The 19,167-nt window shown below is 33.9% G+C and overlaps 1 protein-coding gene across 2 annotated transcripts in view; it reads right to left on the reverse strand.

The window, feature by feature from the left end:
• Positions 1–19,167, reverse strand: part of Col11a1 (collagen type XI alpha 1 chain) — a 183,214-nt gene that overhangs the window by 10,840 nt on the left and 153,207 nt on the right. For both annotated transcript variants that reach the window (XM_048456958.3, XM_085677794.2), the window contains 8 exons: positions 11,149–11,202; positions 10,919–11,026; positions 10,361–10,414; positions 3,273–3,326; positions 2,304–2,411; positions 1,760–1,813; positions 1,624–1,659; positions 1,472–1,525 (listed from right to left, as the gene is read on the reverse strand). In XM_048456958.3, the coding sequence (XP_048312915.3) occupies positions 1,472–1,525; positions 1,624–1,659; positions 1,760–1,813; positions 2,304–2,411; positions 3,273–3,326; positions 10,361–10,414; positions 10,919–11,026; positions 11,149–11,202 (522 nt within the window). The remainder of the gene's footprint in view (positions 1–1,471; positions 1,526–1,623; positions 1,660–1,759; positions 1,814–2,303; positions 2,412–3,272; positions 3,327–10,360; positions 10,415–10,918; positions 11,027–11,148; positions 11,203–19,167) is intronic.

Below are 19,167 nucleotides of genomic sequence, written 5' to 3' on the forward strand. Positions count from 1 at the left end.
ACATCAATATTACAGAAAAGAAATTATTCTGTGAATTTAAATAATTTACTACTTATTATGTTCTTTTAGAAGTTATTTGGTTTAGCTATCTGTAACTAAACTAATCATATATACCATATGAAAAGATTATTAGATATATTTATATGTTCTTTTATAAGAACTTTTTCTGAGAATTTTTAAAAAGAATATGGTAGAGATACTGAGGTAGATACACAAACCAGATCATTGGTGGTACACTATCTGTAAACTAACATAGTTAGGAATTGTGCTAACATGTCACATAGGTTGCTCTGTTATTTATTAAATTAGTCTTGATTTATATAGCATATCCAGAACTATATATTAGAATTTCTGGGAATTTTAACACTGTCACTCAGCTTTTTGGGTATCCAAATGTGTCTATTTTATTAAATAAAAACTGCATCTGAAGGATTAAAAAATTGCCCCATTATCATTTTCAAATATGAATATATGTACTACTTTGGAAGTAAATACCATCAACTTAAATTTACCCACGTGTAAGAGCAGAACCACACCAGAGAGTTAATCTGTATCATACTGGTTATATTGTGCCCAATGTATCTAAATATATAACATTTCTGACTCTCAGGACAAAAATTCAGAATAAAATCTTTCTTATAACTGGGATGACTGAAGATATTAAATAAGATGAAGTCACTGGGGAGGCCTAGTGTGTCGTGACTGATGTTCTGATGAAAAAAAAATGTGATCACAGAAACATAGACACAGACAAGGCTGAGAGACTAGGAAAAGGATGTCATGTATGAGCTTAGAAGAACAAAATAGTTTCATCCCCTAGAGATTTTAGAGAAAACCAAGCCTGTGACACTTTGCTTAAGGATTCCCAGCCTCCACAGTGACACTCTGCTGGTCTTCAGCCTTGAGGTCGGATTAAACCATTACACATACAGTTGGAGGCCCTTCAACTAAAAGCACACAAACAAAATCCAATAAAACAGAATATAATTTCTTAAATATAGGTCTACACGTTAGTACTAAGGCTTTGGAAAATGTCACTGTTAATAAATGACACTTACTTAGCTATTATTGTTTCATGTTTTGCCATCACTATTTCCTATTGCAGGATGGAAAAAGAAACACCCTGGGATCTGAGCTTTCATTTTGATGTCTGGAGTCAGTTGTAAATCTATTCCTGTGGGTATCTATTCTGTAAGTATCATTACAGGTGACCAAAGCACTCATGATTATCTTGACAAATGGATGTTTACTATAATATAAATTTAAAATCTTTATATTTAAGGAGTGATATCAATTAAAACACAAATCTTGACACATAGATTGAATACCTAATTGGACTAGATGCATTTTCCTACAAAAATCAATATTTTGATAGAATTTGCTTTTCTCTTTGCCATGTAAGTCCAGAGAAACAACAGCCTACATTCATATTTCTATTAATATAGTATATTTCTTGCTAATATATACTTACTGGAGGCCCAGGAGGTCCTGGCAGACCACTGTCGCCCTTCTGTCCAGTAGGTCCCTGTTAGAAAGAAAAGAGGAAGGTCTATGAAATGAGAGAGAAATTCAACAGGCTTCATTGAAGTACAAATATGAAAATTTTAAAAAAGAAGCACTTACAGAAGATCCCTTGTTACCCTTCGGGCCAGCAGGACCCTAGAAAATACAAAGACAAAGCCACAGGTAAAAGTGTGGACTATAGATTGCACTGACATGCTTGTCATTTTACCTCATGTTTCCTTTCTCTTGAACTTACTGGTAATCCTGGAGGACCAGGAGGGCCTATGGGACCAGCAGGACCTGGGATGCCCTAGGGGGACAAACAGCATCAAATTTAGTTAGTTTCTCATTTCATGTCATCTTCATGTTTGTCACATTGATTGCAAAACTCTGAAAATTTAAAAACATCTTATAATGTTTTATTATGAATAAGAGAAACTGTTCAAGTGGCAATCCAAACTTGTTGCCATTCATTGTAATACAGGGCTTTCCCATCATATCTAAACCATGAAGACTATGTGGACATACACACATTTAGGCATCCCTGTAGATCTCAAAAAAAAAAAAAAGTCAGCATGTGACATGGATTCAAGAACAGTTTGTACAAATGTCTATGACACTGTATATTTTAACTTAAATTTTATTTTTAATTTATTAAAATATTTAAAAAAAACAGCTTGAACTAAAGCAGAATAGAGTAAGAGTGCCCTAAAGCATGCTAATGATTATGATGAAAGCTGTGTAATTGTGCATCTATACTTGTGCTGGTAAAATGAAGTGGGAGAGCCATCTGTACTCACCCCATCTCCTTTGGCTCCTGGAGAGCCTTGAGTCCCAGGGAGACCTCTGTCACCTTTTTCCCCTTGTTCTCCCGGAGGACCAATCAATCCAATTAAACCAGGATGTCCCTATAGAAAAGAAAGAAAATAAAGTTCAGTCATATAATCAGTAAGTTATAGCCACGATTAAATTTTTGTCATAAAATATTTGATTATTAGATTCATAAAATATAATATTAAAGAAATGGCGTGAGTTTGGATAACACTTCTGTATGAAATTTAAAGTTTAAAACCTCCATCTAAGGACCATTTACTGCTTACAGGAAGAGCAGATTTATTGCTGATAAAAGAGCTTTCTGAAAAAATAATAATAATTATTAGTGCTTCATTTACGAACAACTTAAAAAAATAACGTCCAAATGGAGTGTTGGTATCATAAAAACCATAGAACTCATTATTTTAGTAAGCACCTCATTTAATATGAAATATTTCCTATTCTTCAGGGACTGTTTTGTCTTTAAAAGAGTCCTAGAGATATGGAAAGCATCCCAACTGTACTAATTCCATTATACAAACGACTCATTTTCCTGATGTGGCAAAACACAATATAAAGTCTGGGAGAACATATTATTGCTTGAAAAAAACATTTCTGGCATAAAACTTTACTTTCATGCTTAAAAACCTAAAAAGGGTCACAGCTATTCAGTCTATTTTTGGGGGGAGTTATTTAGCATAACCATATGCTCTCTCCAAATAGTGTCTAAAAGGGTTCATTACAGAGACAGCACTCAGGCTACAGCGTTTTTCACTACTATCTGCATATTTTTCTTCTCTAAATACACTTGAGAGTCTGAGAATTGTTATCTTTACGCATAATCAGAATGACAGTGGTAGAGTTTGAAAAGGCCTTTTAAGTGCCTTTGAGAATGTTATCACATCTGTTATTACTATTATAAAATCCTAATGACACTTTTTTTTTTTTACTCTTACCTTTTCTCCTTTAGAGCCAGGGTCACCTTTGAGACCAGGTAAACCAGGAGGTCCCTGAACAAAAAGAAAATAAATAAATGTATTGAGAGTGAGTACAATGGTTTGAATGTGAAATGTCCCCAACATGACCCTGTGTTTGATTCTCTTTCCATTTGGTGGCGTTCTTCTGGAAGGCTATAGAAATCTGGTTTCCAGGCTTAGCGGCTGGCATAGAACTGTAGGGATCACAACAGGGCTACTGGCTGCCAGGATAAGACCTTCTCTCTGATTCCTGTTCAGCCTTTCTTATATGAGCACACTGTCTCCAGCTCCTGCATTAGGGACAGTAGCTGGTCTCAGCACTATGTCTTTACTTCCCTGCACCTTAGAGCAAAAGATAAGGAAAGGAAAGGAAAGGAAAGGAAAGGAAAGGAAAGGAAAGGAAAGGAAAGGAAAGGAAAGGAAAGGAAAGGAAGGGAGAAAGAAAGGAAGACAATAACAAAACAAAATAAAAAACACAATTCTTTTTCCAAGTGACTTCTGTCAAGTATTGTGTATCAATGTCAAAAAAAAAATACGGACTAAAAACTTACATTTTGAGTTGTATGAACTCTGTATTTTACAGAATTCAGTAAAAGTTAATAAAAACCAGTGTTATTGCATTTGTCAGGATTAAAGAGAAATTTGTGGTCTAAAAATATCATGAAGTTGGGGGCTGGAGAGATGGCTCAGAGGCTAAGAGCATTGCCTGCTCTTCCAAAGGTCTTGAGTTCAATTCCCAGCAACCATATGGTGGCTCACAACCATCTGTAATGAGGTCTGGTGCCCTCTTCTGGCCATAGAAGGAATGCTGTATACATAATAAATAAATAAATTTAAAAAAATATCATGAAGTTAATGAGTAATCATAATACTGATAATTTTGGTTAAATAAATGAACATGAAACTTGAAATAAGATACAACTATATAGATGCTCACCTGAAAAGAAAGCATAAATTATTAGTTATATTAACTGAAGCAGAATAGATTTATATTATACCTATGATTCAAAAATATTTTGATGATAAACCCTAATTTCAAAGATTATAATATTTTCAGTAAAATTTAAAAATAATTCAAGATTTTAATAATCAAATGATATTTGAAAACACAGAAAAGTCAGAAAAACATTATATTGTGGTGTTTACATAACAAGTATATTGGGATGACTTAGAACGATAACTAATCCTGTAGAGAATTAAAAGATGACCTCTAGGATACGACCTTAAAATCATAAGAGGCTATCGCTAAGTCTCTAAATTCTTATTTCAAGTTCTGTTTATACTCTCTTAAATATAAGCTGATTTAACTGTGATCTCTGGAGAAAAAGATGTATTAGATACTCAGTGATCCCAATACAATCTAATCCTACATCTTCAAGACTCACAGCAATATTACCAAAGTAATTTTCACATCCAGTTAAGTGTCACTTAACTTATTAGAATGGACATGCATTTTAAATCCAGGAATCTGAAAGCCCAAAATGTTCTTTTAGGCTATCTCATAGTACTTCTTTTCAGAGTGGTGACAAAAATCGAGGAGAAGATGACGTCACTCAGCCAGGGAATGCATTATGTGTTCAAGAAAGGCAAGGCAATTTAGCAAACCATTGAAGGTGAGTCTCAAAGGAAGTGCACTAAATTAGATTCCAAAACTTTAAAGACAGGAGTGGCTCCTGCAGAGCAGACAGGGGAATGAGTGACAACAACATCCATGAGAAGAATTTACTGAGTAGAATTAAGGAATAAAAAGAAATGCCTTAACTTCTCAAATCTTAATTGAAAATCTTTACTTGTGAGCCAGAAATGGTTTTAGGAAATTGTAATACAGTGTTTTGACTGCAGCTATATTTTATAATATATGATACTTGACTATTTTTCTTTGCCTCAAATGTTTATTGTGATTAAAATTCTTGCAAACTAAAGACTCTAGAAAGATGAGTGGATGCCTTGGGTTGGAAGGTCACAAAACTGACATATCAATTAGGTTTCTCAATGACAAAGTCAGGAGGATCTGCATGCTTCAGTTTAGCTATAGATTATTCTAAGCTTTAGAAACTGCCAGAGTTTTGGAAATGATCACTGCAATACAACTCCTTTTATTAACAAAGAAGCAGACATGACCTTGCAAACTTGACAGGAAAATACAAGAAATTGAACTAAAGTCCATAGACTTGATCCAACATTTTATATTCTTGACCCAACATTTATATTCTTCTTTAAATACAGAGCAAAGAACACACACACACACAAGGTAAGGTTTTCTTTATCAGTAAGTTAAGTGATTAGAGTTCATTCCTAGTGATTTATTGGAAGCCCCCCACACTTTTCAAATAGTTTGTCAGAGAACATGCAACTCCCAAAATAATATAGCACCATTTTTAAATGACTTTACATGACTTTCCAGTAGCACATATTTAAAGAAATAATATACATGGGGAAGAGAATCATCAAATAATAATATATTGATCTTGTGGTATCACAGGCATAAGTGTTCTAACATTCTTAGTGTTAGAACAAAAATATATGAAAGCATGAATTAGCAGTTCTAACAAAAAATAATTTCAATAAAGAACCACAAATTTGTACAAGTAACAGAAACCACTAAGACTCCTGGTTGAATCTAATATAAGCCAATCGGAAATCAGCATATTATCTACATATTGAAAATATAAACAGGGACCATATTTCCTGTTCCTTATTATATACTTAATCTATCAGGCACATAAGACAGTTTACAGAAATTCTTGTATCAGAGGGAAAGCTGATTTACACACTCACCGGGCATCCACAGCTCAGCCACTGTTACAGACACACATGTGTCTTACACCCCCGAGTTTATTCACAATATTTAAAAATAACTACATATATTTCATCATGTTAACATGATGAAAAAGGACTCTAACTGTAAAACTGCCTGAATAAATATCAAAGCACAAGGCAAACATTACCATAACTTTCTTACTCCATCTTAACTGTAAGGGGAAATGCTAGCAAATCTAATTGTTCAGGTTTGAGAAAAAATGGTCTAAACATAGTTTGAGTGTTAAATCTATTTTAAGCTTTTTTATAAATACTGGGGTTTAGAGGTAAAGGATGTTATTCTTAGTAAGGTCCTAAAAATTTACAAACCATGCTGGATATAATGCTGTCTTATGTTTTCAGTGACTGGAAACAAAATTAGTGAAGTCATGACAGTGAAGACAGTTCAAGATCTCTCTCTCTCTCTTTGTATGGAAGAGACCAAAAACTTCAACTCTGCATATAAAAATATGTTCTAAGTCTTCATGTTGGTATTTCCTCTTCAGGATATTATAAATGGAGAGCCCTTGGGGAGATACATAATTCATAAGCAATAAAGAGAAAACGAAAACAGCAACCATGCATTCATAAATGTCCAGAATACACACAGGAACACTCCTCCCTGAACTGTTATGCTCTGTGAAGCATCTGTGTTGAACTACAACTCACAACTGTAGAGTACTGGGTTTTAAGAATATTGTATACCCCAAACTTGACTAACAGGATAATAGTTAGAAGTAGTACTTAAATATGCAAAAAATCAAATATCTTAACATTTAAACACATTTAATCATGATAGAATGTTATGTATTATAACACTGTTACAGAGTTTATGCAGAGCATTAAAGAAAAATTTAAACTATAATTTAATAACCTATCATCTTTTTATTTAGGTTTGTATGTTTAAAAATTGACACTGTCAGGTATTTACCATTTTCCAAAAAGAAGATATTAATGACATTAAAATTGATAAAAAATTGAAAATTGAGTAGTTTTCCATGGAAAGCAGTAGTAAATGTATTTAATGTAAAAGAATATGAAACAAATTTTAAGACTACTAGAAAATTAATTATGATTGCAAACATGAGATGCATGCTTTTTAAATTATTTGACAATGTTAACTGTGATCTTAAAGAGGACATCTGAAATTATTCAACATTCTTTGTCGTCTAAGACATGCCCATTTAAGGTTTCTTAATTGCTCAAAAAGTAGCTCTACTTACAAAACAACACAGGCTCATCATTGACTTTTCAGTTTAATGTTGAATTCATATCTGCTATGTATTTATTTTGAGTTCTTTGAGAAATTCTGTGTGTTGGTGTGTTGATATCTATATCTCTAGATAAAAAAGATAGATAGATGGATAGATAGATAGACAGACAGACAGACAGACAGATAGATAGATATATAGATAGGATATATAGGATAGGATAGATAGGACAGATAGAGATTTAAGTTGCATCTGTTCACAAAAACTAACTTTATTCGCTGAGCATGAGTAACTTCTGGAATATAGTACCTGAGGTCTGAGGCAAGGTCGCAAATCAAAGCTAGCCTGAGCTACACAAAGACACGAAGGCCAACCTAGTCTACATAAAGAGATTATTTCTTCTCAAAATGAAGTTAAATAAACAGGTTTGTAACTGATTTTTATTTTAAGAGTACAAAATGAGAATGCTCTAATAAGATTTGCAGTCGAATATTTCTGCATAATAAGTTATAGGCACTTTCAAGAAGCAGAAAAAAAGACTTTATATGGAGGTAGTTGCAGAGATCTATCTACACAGTCTTGGATGTGAGCGTGAATGTATTTGTAACTAGGAGGAAAACATAATTTGAATAAAGAATTACCTATAAAAATTTCAAGTAGATTAATTTTTAAGTTCACTGTAAATCTGTCTGAACCCTCAACTATTTTAGTCTTGCCTCCCACATTTATCTTCCCACAAGCCCCTCTACTTTCTTAGCAACTGGAAGCAAGCACACAGGTGACCTGGGAATGACAGCCTCTGCTGGCCTCTGTCACAGAGCTCATCAACATATGTTCTAGCTGCTCTAAGAATAATCTCATTTGCCTGGTCAGCAAATTCTCTAATCAAGATTATTAGATATGCATGAAGTGAATTTAGGGACCATTTAGCCACACTCCCTCAACTTACAACACTGTAAAAATACAATGCTTAGAAATATTTATAATTATTTCCTTCATTTGATAATTCTTTACTCAGTGGTATTACTACCCATTACTTATGTAAGTGCTTCACAAAGAGCTCATTTTAAAAACATAAGAACCTATTAGGCGGAAAATATCACCTCTATTAACTTTAATTAAACTTAATATCATTTTATGGGATAGGATCTGATGCTCTTACTCTTCTCCCTTTGAAACTGCAGAGGTTGGAGAAGGAGCATGGATCCTAATGTCATCCCACAAGCACACAGGACTGCTAATTTCTTTCAACAATGTGTTTGATTTGAACGTGGGTGAATTTAACCTGTATCCAAAATAAATAATACGTCACTCAAATTAAAACATGCAACATCTAAAATAAATCTTGCTTAGCTGAGTAGAAATGCTCATTATATATAGCATTGTGCAGATACCTCCTATACCTCCCCTCTTCTCGTGAGGACTAAATAGCATTTTCCAGATATCAGATTGATTGAAACTATTACAAAGTTTTACACACACACACACACACACACACACACACACACACACACACACACACATATTATATTACATCATAATATTCCCAAATGAAACCAGCAGCCAGGGAATGAGTATGTGTGTGTTGGACCATCCTAATGCTTACTATTGCAATTTTCCAAAAAAGATTTGAAATGTTCATCCCTCTTATACTCTAAACTCACATTTGCTTAAGTATTAGAAACACAAATTTTGTAGACTTTAATCAGCTGGTGTGTCTGATGGTTTTATTTTTAACATTAGCTAAAGGAAATCTCCAGCAAGGTGCTTTTATTTCGTCTGCTGAAAGGTCAGAATGCTTATTGGAAAATCTAACATTACAAGGAAAGAAAAAACAGGTAAATTTTAGGATGATATTTAGGCAAAGCATTGTGCTACTAGACTCTGAATCTGCGGTTAGGACTTTACCACATTAAAGGAGAATATTTCCTAAATAGCTATGCAGATCTGGAGCTGACCTAGCTTCACCGAGGGCTCAATTTTTATAATAATCAGATTGTGTATACAGTACATAACTAGTAATCGCCTGCATCAAATCAATTAAGGATTCGACAACATTTATCTAGTTACTGAATAAGTAATCTAAATTCTGACCTGCTATTTTCAAAAGATTTTAACACATGAATTTTATTGAGACTATGTTAGAACTTGTGGTTTTCTTAATGAAAGGAATAGCCGAATGTGTCCTGAATAATTAGAATGTGGTTCCACTTTTGATGCTTTCTGACTACGTATATATTCTAAGTAAAAACTATGTTTAGGACAAGAGGGATGTAAATAAAATTCAAGTTACTTTAAGGAAGGATTTGCTTATTTAAAGTAAAATGTATCACACTCCCTTATTGCCATCAGTATTGTTTACTTTTTTGATTAATACTTCAGACATAGTTATGTAAAAATCAACGTTTAAAAACTTTTGCCAATTGAAGCAATTTATAAATGAAAGTGACCAGACAAACAATGATTCTGAAGGACATGTTTTCATTCTCATGTCATGTTCATATTGTATCAAGGATAACTTTGGACCCTAAGACACTGTTTGAGTCCTGCATGCTTTGCTGCATTTATTAAGCATGCTGCTGCACATGAAATTCATGGTCCAACTAAACGATAAAAATAATCACATGACTTTTTAGAGCTCAGCTTAATGTCCTGTTTCTAAACCTATTTATCTCAAAAAGAAAACCATCTATTTGGGCAGCTACCAACTTCGTGTGTGGATATTTCTCCATAAGTGAAGGCACAGAAAAGAAGTTCAATCACATGCACTTTGGGGAACTATCTGCACTGAGAAAAAAAAATTCCAGTTTGAAACATTAGCAACATTTTCTTCTGAGTAGAAAAGACATTTTTTTTTCTAAAAGGTGTGAAGAAGGAATATTCTCTGGGCCAAGTGGCATACTTTACATGCTATTAGCAGTATTGTTTTTCTCTTTGAATGTACAATATTCTTTCTTAAAAAGTACAAACCTCTTTATAAAACACCACTCACAATTTCTAGCCTACAAAAAAAATTATTTTGGGAATTCTCTATAAATAAAGAAAAATGACACTCACCAGAGGACCAGGGGGTCCATCTTGGCCAGCAGCACCAGGGAGTCCTTGCTCTCCCTACATAAAAGGAAATGAAATTTTGTTTGCTAAACAAGACAATATCTATTACTTTTAAATGTTGGACAAACAGAAAGACATGAATTGGCATCTGTAAATTGTACCACCTCAAATGCACACAAATACTGTAAGGTTGTTTTTATTCTCTTTACCTGTATATGTATATACACCCATGCGTACATGTATACATACTTATATAAACACTTAAACATGTGCACAGATATATGTACAAAATATTTCATCACTATGGCATTAGAGTTTAGTTCTCTTCTGCTTTATTAAATTAGAACTTTACCACAAAATCATTAAACCAATGAATACTTAAATATTTTTAGATGGATTCTTAAGTTATTTAAACTGTCATTTAATAACTTCTACAGAAATACTGGATTTCTTTAAAGCACACTGTAAGTTATGAAGCAACAACATTATAAGCATTTTGACTCAAGGATATTGAAATTTAAAGTTATTTTTATAGCAGTCCCTCTTAGGACAGATGCTCACCACAGGACCAGGGATGCCTCGAAGACCTTCTGCACCAGGCTTTCCAGAAGGACCCTGGGGTCCGACAGGGCCAGTTTTCCCAGGAGGCCCTTCAGCACCAGCTTCTCCCTGTTTGAAAATAAAATATGTGGGCAGGTTAATAGTGTTAAAGCACATGATATTGTTTAATGTGTGGAAATAGATGCCTTTCAGTGCATAAACAGCCTACTTATCTCTTCTTCATGTCTTACCTTAGCACCTTTTTCTCCTTGCCTTCCTTCTGAACCCGGAGCCCCTGGAGGACCCTGTAAATAGAAAATTGTATTTAGAGATATAGTATCTTAATGGAAATAGTGTTGAGGAACTATATGCTAAATCAGGAACTGCTGATAGACTATTAAGGTATAGTTACATATTATTTCTCTATTTAAAACATGATACTGAAATTTAACATCAATTGCTGTTTAGATCATAAACTCATAAAGTCAAGATCATTACCTAACATCAACAAAGACTGTACAAACCCAACTTCTCAACAATGCTGATGAAGAGCTGGGTGTAGTAGTGCATGATTTTAAACCCAGAACATGGAAGCAGAGGCAGGTGGATTGCTGTGAAGAATTTTAGGCAAATCTGGTCTATACAATAACTTCCAGGTTACCCAGGGCTACACAGTGATGCCAAATCCCAGGAAAAAAAATACCGATAAAAAATACTGACTGTGAATGCAAATGCTAGAGGTTATTTGCTAGTTTGAATTCTCAGAGTTCCTTGAATATATCAAAGTTATTTGTGTTTTTAGATTTAGGAATGTTTCAGAGGTGGCTCAATCTAAGAACACCTAAATATTCAAGTATTCTAGGATCATGCACCAGCTAAAGAAGACTAACATGTACAATAATGAAGCTCAAAAATCTGAGAAGTTTCATTCTTATGGGAAGATTTAATTCACTAATATGTAAGATTAAAAATAATTTGATTTTTAAAGCTCTAGGCTAGAGATGAAAAAGATTATACTCAAAATATCATAGAAAGGCATATGTAAAGAAAGATTTAGTAAGGAGCTAATGATCTCTAAGAAATTTTCTCAGTGATCACATTTAACATTATTGACAGAGATTAGATATGGAGGTTGGATAGCATAGATACAAGGGTGACATTTTGTGAGACATGAAGATAATATTTTTTTTGCTTTAGATGGTATTTCAGTATTTTACTGTGAATGCAGGCTCATCTTCCATGTTATTTATCAATATTATATTTACCAAATTAAATAAATATCATTCACTTCATCAAACTCTAGTTCTATGAACTCATTTTAAATGTGATAGCCAATGAAGACTTTTAAATCACTTATTTTTTTCAATAACATGACTGCAACCACACTTAGTACTAAAAATTCGTGGTGCCTCAAAATATTTATGTAAGTTCTGTGAACTGTTCATTAAGGTGGTAGTAACATGCTGAGTTGTACGAGATACTTTAACTACAGGCTTTTGGTGTGCTCACATGGTTTACTTTTTGGCAGGGAGAAGCAAATCCTGAGGGACCTGCTCCAGTGGATCTGTTTATTTAGCAGTATTCACATGGAGCACAATCTTTGTTTTTTTTTCCTTCCATTACAATGTTGAGGCAGAAATTGTATTGTTACCCTAGTCAATAAAAAATATATTTTAAAAACATCACAAAAACAATTATTTAGAGAAATGCAATAATAAAATTCACCTGAGCAGCAGTTCCCTTTCTCTCTTCCTCTCACTCCTTTCTTTATCCCTCCTTCTGGAGCGCTCCCTTTGCTACTCTACTGCCATCTTTTTCTCATGATACCTCGATTGTGGTTTGCTTGTAAAGGCCATAGGTGATATTGTAAGAAGTCCTTTCCTTATTCTAGACTGCTTATGTTGACCTGTCCAGCCTGCACAACTAGGAACCAAATGCATTTTGCTCCTTATAAGTCACTCAGTCTTTCTCTTTGGCAATGGATACACAAACAGATAAATTCAGGAAACCTGTTTTTAGTTGTTTCTCATAAGTTTGCATAAAATAAACTAGCTAATTTATCCCTAAAAGATGCTATTATTCTATTTTTTTACTCATGGGAAATAGACATCATATAATTTTTTTCCACTCTCAGTAGTTTACAATATGATCTTATATTTTGTCCATTCTGCCATTCAATTCTCAAATATGAACATATTACTTATGCTACAAATCGTGCTATGCATGGTGAAAAGAACAACAAAGTAAAATCAAAACCATAAGGAAAATACAAAAATTTCTTACAAAGACAAACACAAAATGCATGAAGATGAGGTCAATGTATGTATTTCATCCATTTCACAAGGAAGAAAGACAAGAAAATGGCCCAACAAATGAACTAACCTGGGATCATAGGGGCTCACAGAGACTTAACTGACAAAGAATCAAGTAGTATGTAAGGGTCTGATCTAGGTCCTCTGCATATATGCTATGGTCAAGTATTTTGCGTTCTTGTGGGACTGCAGCAGTGGAAGTGGGGACTGTCTCTGATCTTTTGCCTACTTTGGTAACCCTTTTCTTTCTACTGGATTGCCTTATCCAGCCATAACAGGAGGGTTTATGCCTACTCTTAGTGCAAGTGGACTTGTCATGCTTGATTGCTAACCATAGGGAAATGAAGGGAAGGAAGTGGAGGAGGAGTGGAAGAGAGAGGGGAGGGGAGGGAGGAACTAAGGGAGGGAGGGAGGTAGGGAGAGAGAGAGAGAGGAAGTTGAGGGAAGAAACTGGGAAGGGAAAAGGGTGGACAAACTGTGTTTGGGATGTAATACATAAGAAAAGAATTTAAAAAGAAAGAAAGGAAGGAAGGAAGAGAGAGGGGGAGAGAGGGGGGTTAGGATGGAGGAAGGGAGAAAGAAAGAAAAAAGAAGGGGGGAAAGAAAGAAAGAAAAAAAGGAATGAAAGAAGGAAGGAAAGAAGGAAGGAAGAAGGAAAGAAGAGAGGGAGGGAGGTTTGGAGGGAGGAAGGAAGAAGGAAGGAAGGAAGGAAGGAAGGAGGGAGGGAAGGAAGGAATAAGGAAAGAAGAGAGGGAGGAAGTTTAGGAAGGAGGAAGGGAGAAGGAAGAAAGGAAGAAAGGAGGGAGGAAGAGAAGGAAGGAAGGAAGGAGGAAGGAAGGAAGATTGGAAAAAGAAAGAAAGTGAAATCTATTTCACTCAGTGTTGCAGAATATAGCACTGTAGAAAAACAGCCACTAACTTCATCAGATGGGTTATGTCTGTTTATAAGAAACCATCATGAGTGGGACAGCCGACTGTTACGGTCAGAGAAAACAGTGAGAAAGAAGTCATGTAATCCTTGTCTGACAGTCTAGTTGCTCAGAGCCATTTGTAAGCCACTCTCCCCTAATTTTACTGCAGCATCAGTAGTAATAGGAAGTACTTGAGGATACAGTGTGTAGGGGGTGAAAATCCCATATGCATAGTTATGAACAATCCATCATATAACTTGAAGACTTTCCAATGTGGCTGCACTAACCCACACACTGTAAGCCCCCCAACCCAAAACCTATTAGTTTGGGCTGAAAAAAATACCTCAGCAGTTAAGAGCACATTCTGAACTTGTAGAGTACCTGGATATGGGTAATATTCATATTATAATATTATACATGTATATTTATATCAATAGATACTTGATTTAAGAAAACATTTAAACTCAATAGTCCCCCTGGTTGAACCTTGGTGGAACCACATTTTGGGTTATTTTTGTGTGGATCTATAGATTCAGTTTACTTTTCTTCAAAGAAGACCCTGTAACAATCAATTTTGGAAATGCTTGAATTGAAGGCTAGGGATTGAACACTCACTTTATAGATAAATTGTGTGCTAAAATTCCATAGCTCACTGATAAGTGATTTAAGAAAGTATACTTTTTATCAAATATTACAGATTCACGACCCAAGGTACATGTGCTACAATATTATAACTTAATTTTCCTACTTGTTCAATAACTATTAGAATGATGTTTCTAAGTATAATTGTCACACACGATGTTCTAATCAATATTCTATTAGTCTTAGCCATTTGTGAGATTCATACAGAAAAAGTGGTAACATCAGTTCTAGTAATTTCAACTTCCATTATAAAACATTATAGCAAATCAGTTATTGGTTTACTTTCCTATTGCCTCCAAAGCGGGCAAATTAAAGATAAAAGATATGTTTCTTTGGATAAAATCTATATGATGCATACTGAAGACTGTACATTCTGGGTGGGTTAAAGAGAGTTGTTTGTAATGTATTGAACGATCTCATCAGCCTGCTGAAGAATGATTACAGTTATTGTGTAGGAGTGTTGTTAAATCATTGGTCATGTCTCTGAAGATGCTGGTCATTAACACACACCTCCAGCAGCTATTTATCTCTGGGACAGAGAATTAAGAAGTTACCTGTTGTGGTTTACAAATCTTCACTTTTGGTCTTAATACTCAGATCTTCCACTCATTCTTGACACTACAATTCTATAGTGTGAAACTTCCTGCCACCCTTTACATGACCAAAATTCCAAACGTTTGACTTGCTGTTGGAGCTCTAATCATGAACCTTACATCTCTTTGGTGAAATTGTTCTAGCAACAGTAATTCTAGAAAAATTTGAATAAAAGTAATTTAATTTGGGGGAATTTTAATGCAGTCTTTGCCCTATAGTTCCTCCCCACCCCGAATCATTTTGCCATCTTCCGTCTACTCTTAATTTAAACTGTCCTTTCTAGTGAAGTCCCTCTCCAGGTTTCAGTGGAAGTTTCTTTTCATTTAATGCTGCTTCTCACACTTTGTTCATTCTTTTTCCATTGCTTTCCCATGATGAGGCTCAACATGGTCCCCAGGCTCTTTATCCAACTAAACCTCATTCCTGAAGTGTTATGGGTGAGTTCCTTTCTTTGGAACCAACTTGCTGTGCCTTTCCATTTGCATGCCTAGAAAGTATGTTCTTCCTACATTCACAGAGGCAAAAATAAATTAAGTGTTGCATCAGACAAGGCTGCTGGCTGACTGGAACACAAGGTATAAGGAGATAGCATTCTCAGGATAGCTTCATGTTACAGAATCTAATCTGTACAGTGTATGAGGGGAGTGATGTCATAATACATTTCAGTTTTTAATGCTTCCCTCACATTTAACTCTTTGTTTAGTCACAGTTTTACATATCACATATTCCCAAACCTGTGTTGTTTGGTGAGTAAATTTAATAATAGTAAGAAACACTAAATAGAGTTGAATTTAATGATTTCATTTTTTTTTGCAAAAAAGTCCTTGAAAAATGATTTATTTGCTACACAAATTTATGCTTAAACATGCATTAGGTTACTAATTTAAACACTTTTTGTGTGTCACTCAGTGAGTTCATCACTGATATTTATTAAAACACAAATGACAAAGCAGAAATACAAAGTTAAGTTTTCTATGAAGTTACTACAGATGAATTGTGCAATGCTTTAAATATGTATGACATAATCTAATTGTTTCATTACCTAGCATGAGAAATTAGATATCATGCTCATTTTATAACAATAAAACTTTGACTCAAAGAAATTATTATTGTCATACTAATTTATTTTGCCGTCAAACGAATAATAACATCTGTCTGATTCTAATGAAATCACATTCTACACTATTCTATGGTGCTACTACAATACTAAGATTCTCAGTTTCTAGGTTTACAAATTAGAAAAGCTGTAAGAAAATATATTTTTTATCTTTTTACTATTTTTCTGAATAGTAAAGTAAATTTTAAAAGTAATTTAAAAAATTATATTCTATATTTTGATCATACACTTTCCTCTCCCCAATTTTTTTAAAATCATACACTTTCCTCTCCCCAATTTTTTTAAAATCAATCTAATCTTTTTGGTTAAGATTGAACTCTGGAATAAATCAACTAGTTGGGTTTTCTTCAGTTTACAAGATTTTAAGCAGCCATGCTCTGGTAGCTCATGCCTTTAATCCAGCATTCAGGACATAGAGGCAGGCGGGCCTCTGTGAGTTCGAGGATAGCCTGGTCTACAAGAGCTAGTTCCAGGATAGGCTACAAATCTACAGAGAAATCATGTTGAGAGAGAGAGAGACTGTTTAAGCTTTAATTCTTAATGTTAAGGTGAACTGTATCTCATTATTAAAACACTGGACATTGGAGTAGCTTTTCACACCATTAAATGGATCTTACAGTGATGGAGGAAAGTGGATTATTTGTCAATCAGATAAAGTAGTTTAGTGTGTTGGTTAATTTACCTTAATGTAAAAAGCAATTCAGCACATTGAGTAAGGAGAACTCAGGTTAGATTTAATGACTTCACATGTCAAAGGAGGAAGGCCTGCATGTGTAATGCTCAATAGTGCATTTTGATCAGTTTGACCTACTACATCAAAATGAATATAAATAGTATTGTAAGCTTAGTGCAGTCACCACAGATTCCATACAACATGCAATACATCTATACAAAGCTTTCAATTGTGCTTACAAAGTGAGTATCATAGCTTAAAAACAGTCCTTCATATTTTTAATTGGTATTTAAAATAAATAGGCAGATAAACTGCAATTTTGATATGGATTACCTTTAAGTAATTCACCATAAATCAAACAGGGCAAATTTGCTACAATACATAGTATATAAAAATGAAAATACAACCTATGGGATGATTCAGGTCATTTGTCATGTTCACTTTATAGTATATATTTGTGTGTGAGCATGAATTCAGAATTGGTAATTTGAAAATTCATTACATACTATGTTCTACTGTTACAATCCACTTTATCTCACATAAATAACCTTATATTAAATTACTGCTAATATTTTCCTTACTTTATTGGCATTGCAACTTATATTTGAATATTAGATACACTCATTTTATTTGGGATATATTTTATAAATGAAATAGCCAATTCTATATCTTCAAGTTGTAGAATTTAGAGGACAGATGACAGAAATAAATGATAGTTCCTCACATTTTATGACTATTATAAAATAGAAAAAACATACTCAATGTCATGATTTAGCAATGATATCCACTGTAGAGTATCATCCAATTGCCCATTTATGTCTTAGCTGACTATGGCCACTGTTAAAACCCTAAATAATTGTTTTATCTTACATTGGTGAAATTAGGAAATTTTGAGAAAGTAATTTTTGTGTCATTACACAGTTTATGACCATATAGATTAGACAAAAAGAGAAATCTATATAGAAAATATTGAAAATGGTTATGGGTGCAAGAGATGCCTATAGCACATTCACTATGAGAACTGTAAAGCATTAAGTACGTAGCAATAAAGATATAGGATGTTTGGGTAGAAATATACTCAAGTAATGAGGTTTAGTGATGATTAAAATATCCTCAAACAAAAGTAGTCTATGTAGAAAAGCAATGCATTCTTGCTGGAATTGTTTTTCAAAAACTTAAAGAACTAAGAACAATTATCCAAAAAACATCCCTAGATTAACAGGGAGATAATCTAATTCATTCTACAAGGCTAACATTGCCCTAGTAATAAAACCAGACAAGGACACTGAAGATGCAGTTGAAGGACATATTATTCCTTATGATCACAACTCAGAAATTAATAAAAAATAAAATCAAACATCAAATAAATTTACTCATTAAGGTCAAGTGAGATTTATTTAGACATTAAAAAGACAGCTCTAATAAAAAATGACTAAATGCATACAATAGTGAAGAATGAAAGCCACGTGATATTGTCAATGGATGTAAGAGAGTAAAAGTAGATTTAACATATGATCTGGTACTCCCTTTACTGATTATATTTCCAAAGGGAGTTAAATCTACCTACCACATGCTCCCTGCACTTTTATACTCCATGCAGTACCAGTCATGACTGCTAAGATAGGGAATCCAACAGACAGATGAATGTCTACAGAAAATGTGACAATTATATCTAATGGGGTACAAGTCAGCCAGACAGAAAGGTGAGATTATGTTATTTGTGCAAAATTGAATGAAATTTGAGAGCATTATGTCATGTAACATAAGGTAGACATGGACAGCGGAAGACAAATGGCTCTTGTCCTCACGTATATAAAAGTTAAAGTGAATGCAGGATAGTTTTAGTAAGAAGAAGGGAGGGAAGAGAATAAAACATTACTAGTTAACCGGTACAAAAACATATATAGAGATAAAAAATTTTAGTTTTTAATTGACCTCAATTGTTGTAGAATGACTATAGTTCACAATAACCTAACACACAGTCTATGTACATCTCAAAGGCAGATGCTGTAAATATAAGA

Source organism: Myodes glareolus, chromosome 17, assembly GCF_982192425.1.
Source record: "Myodes glareolus chromosome 17, mMyoGla1.1, whole genome shotgun sequence".
In the NCBI taxonomy this organism is placed as follows: Eukaryota; Metazoa; Chordata; class Mammalia; order Rodentia; family Cricetidae; genus Myodes; species Myodes glareolus.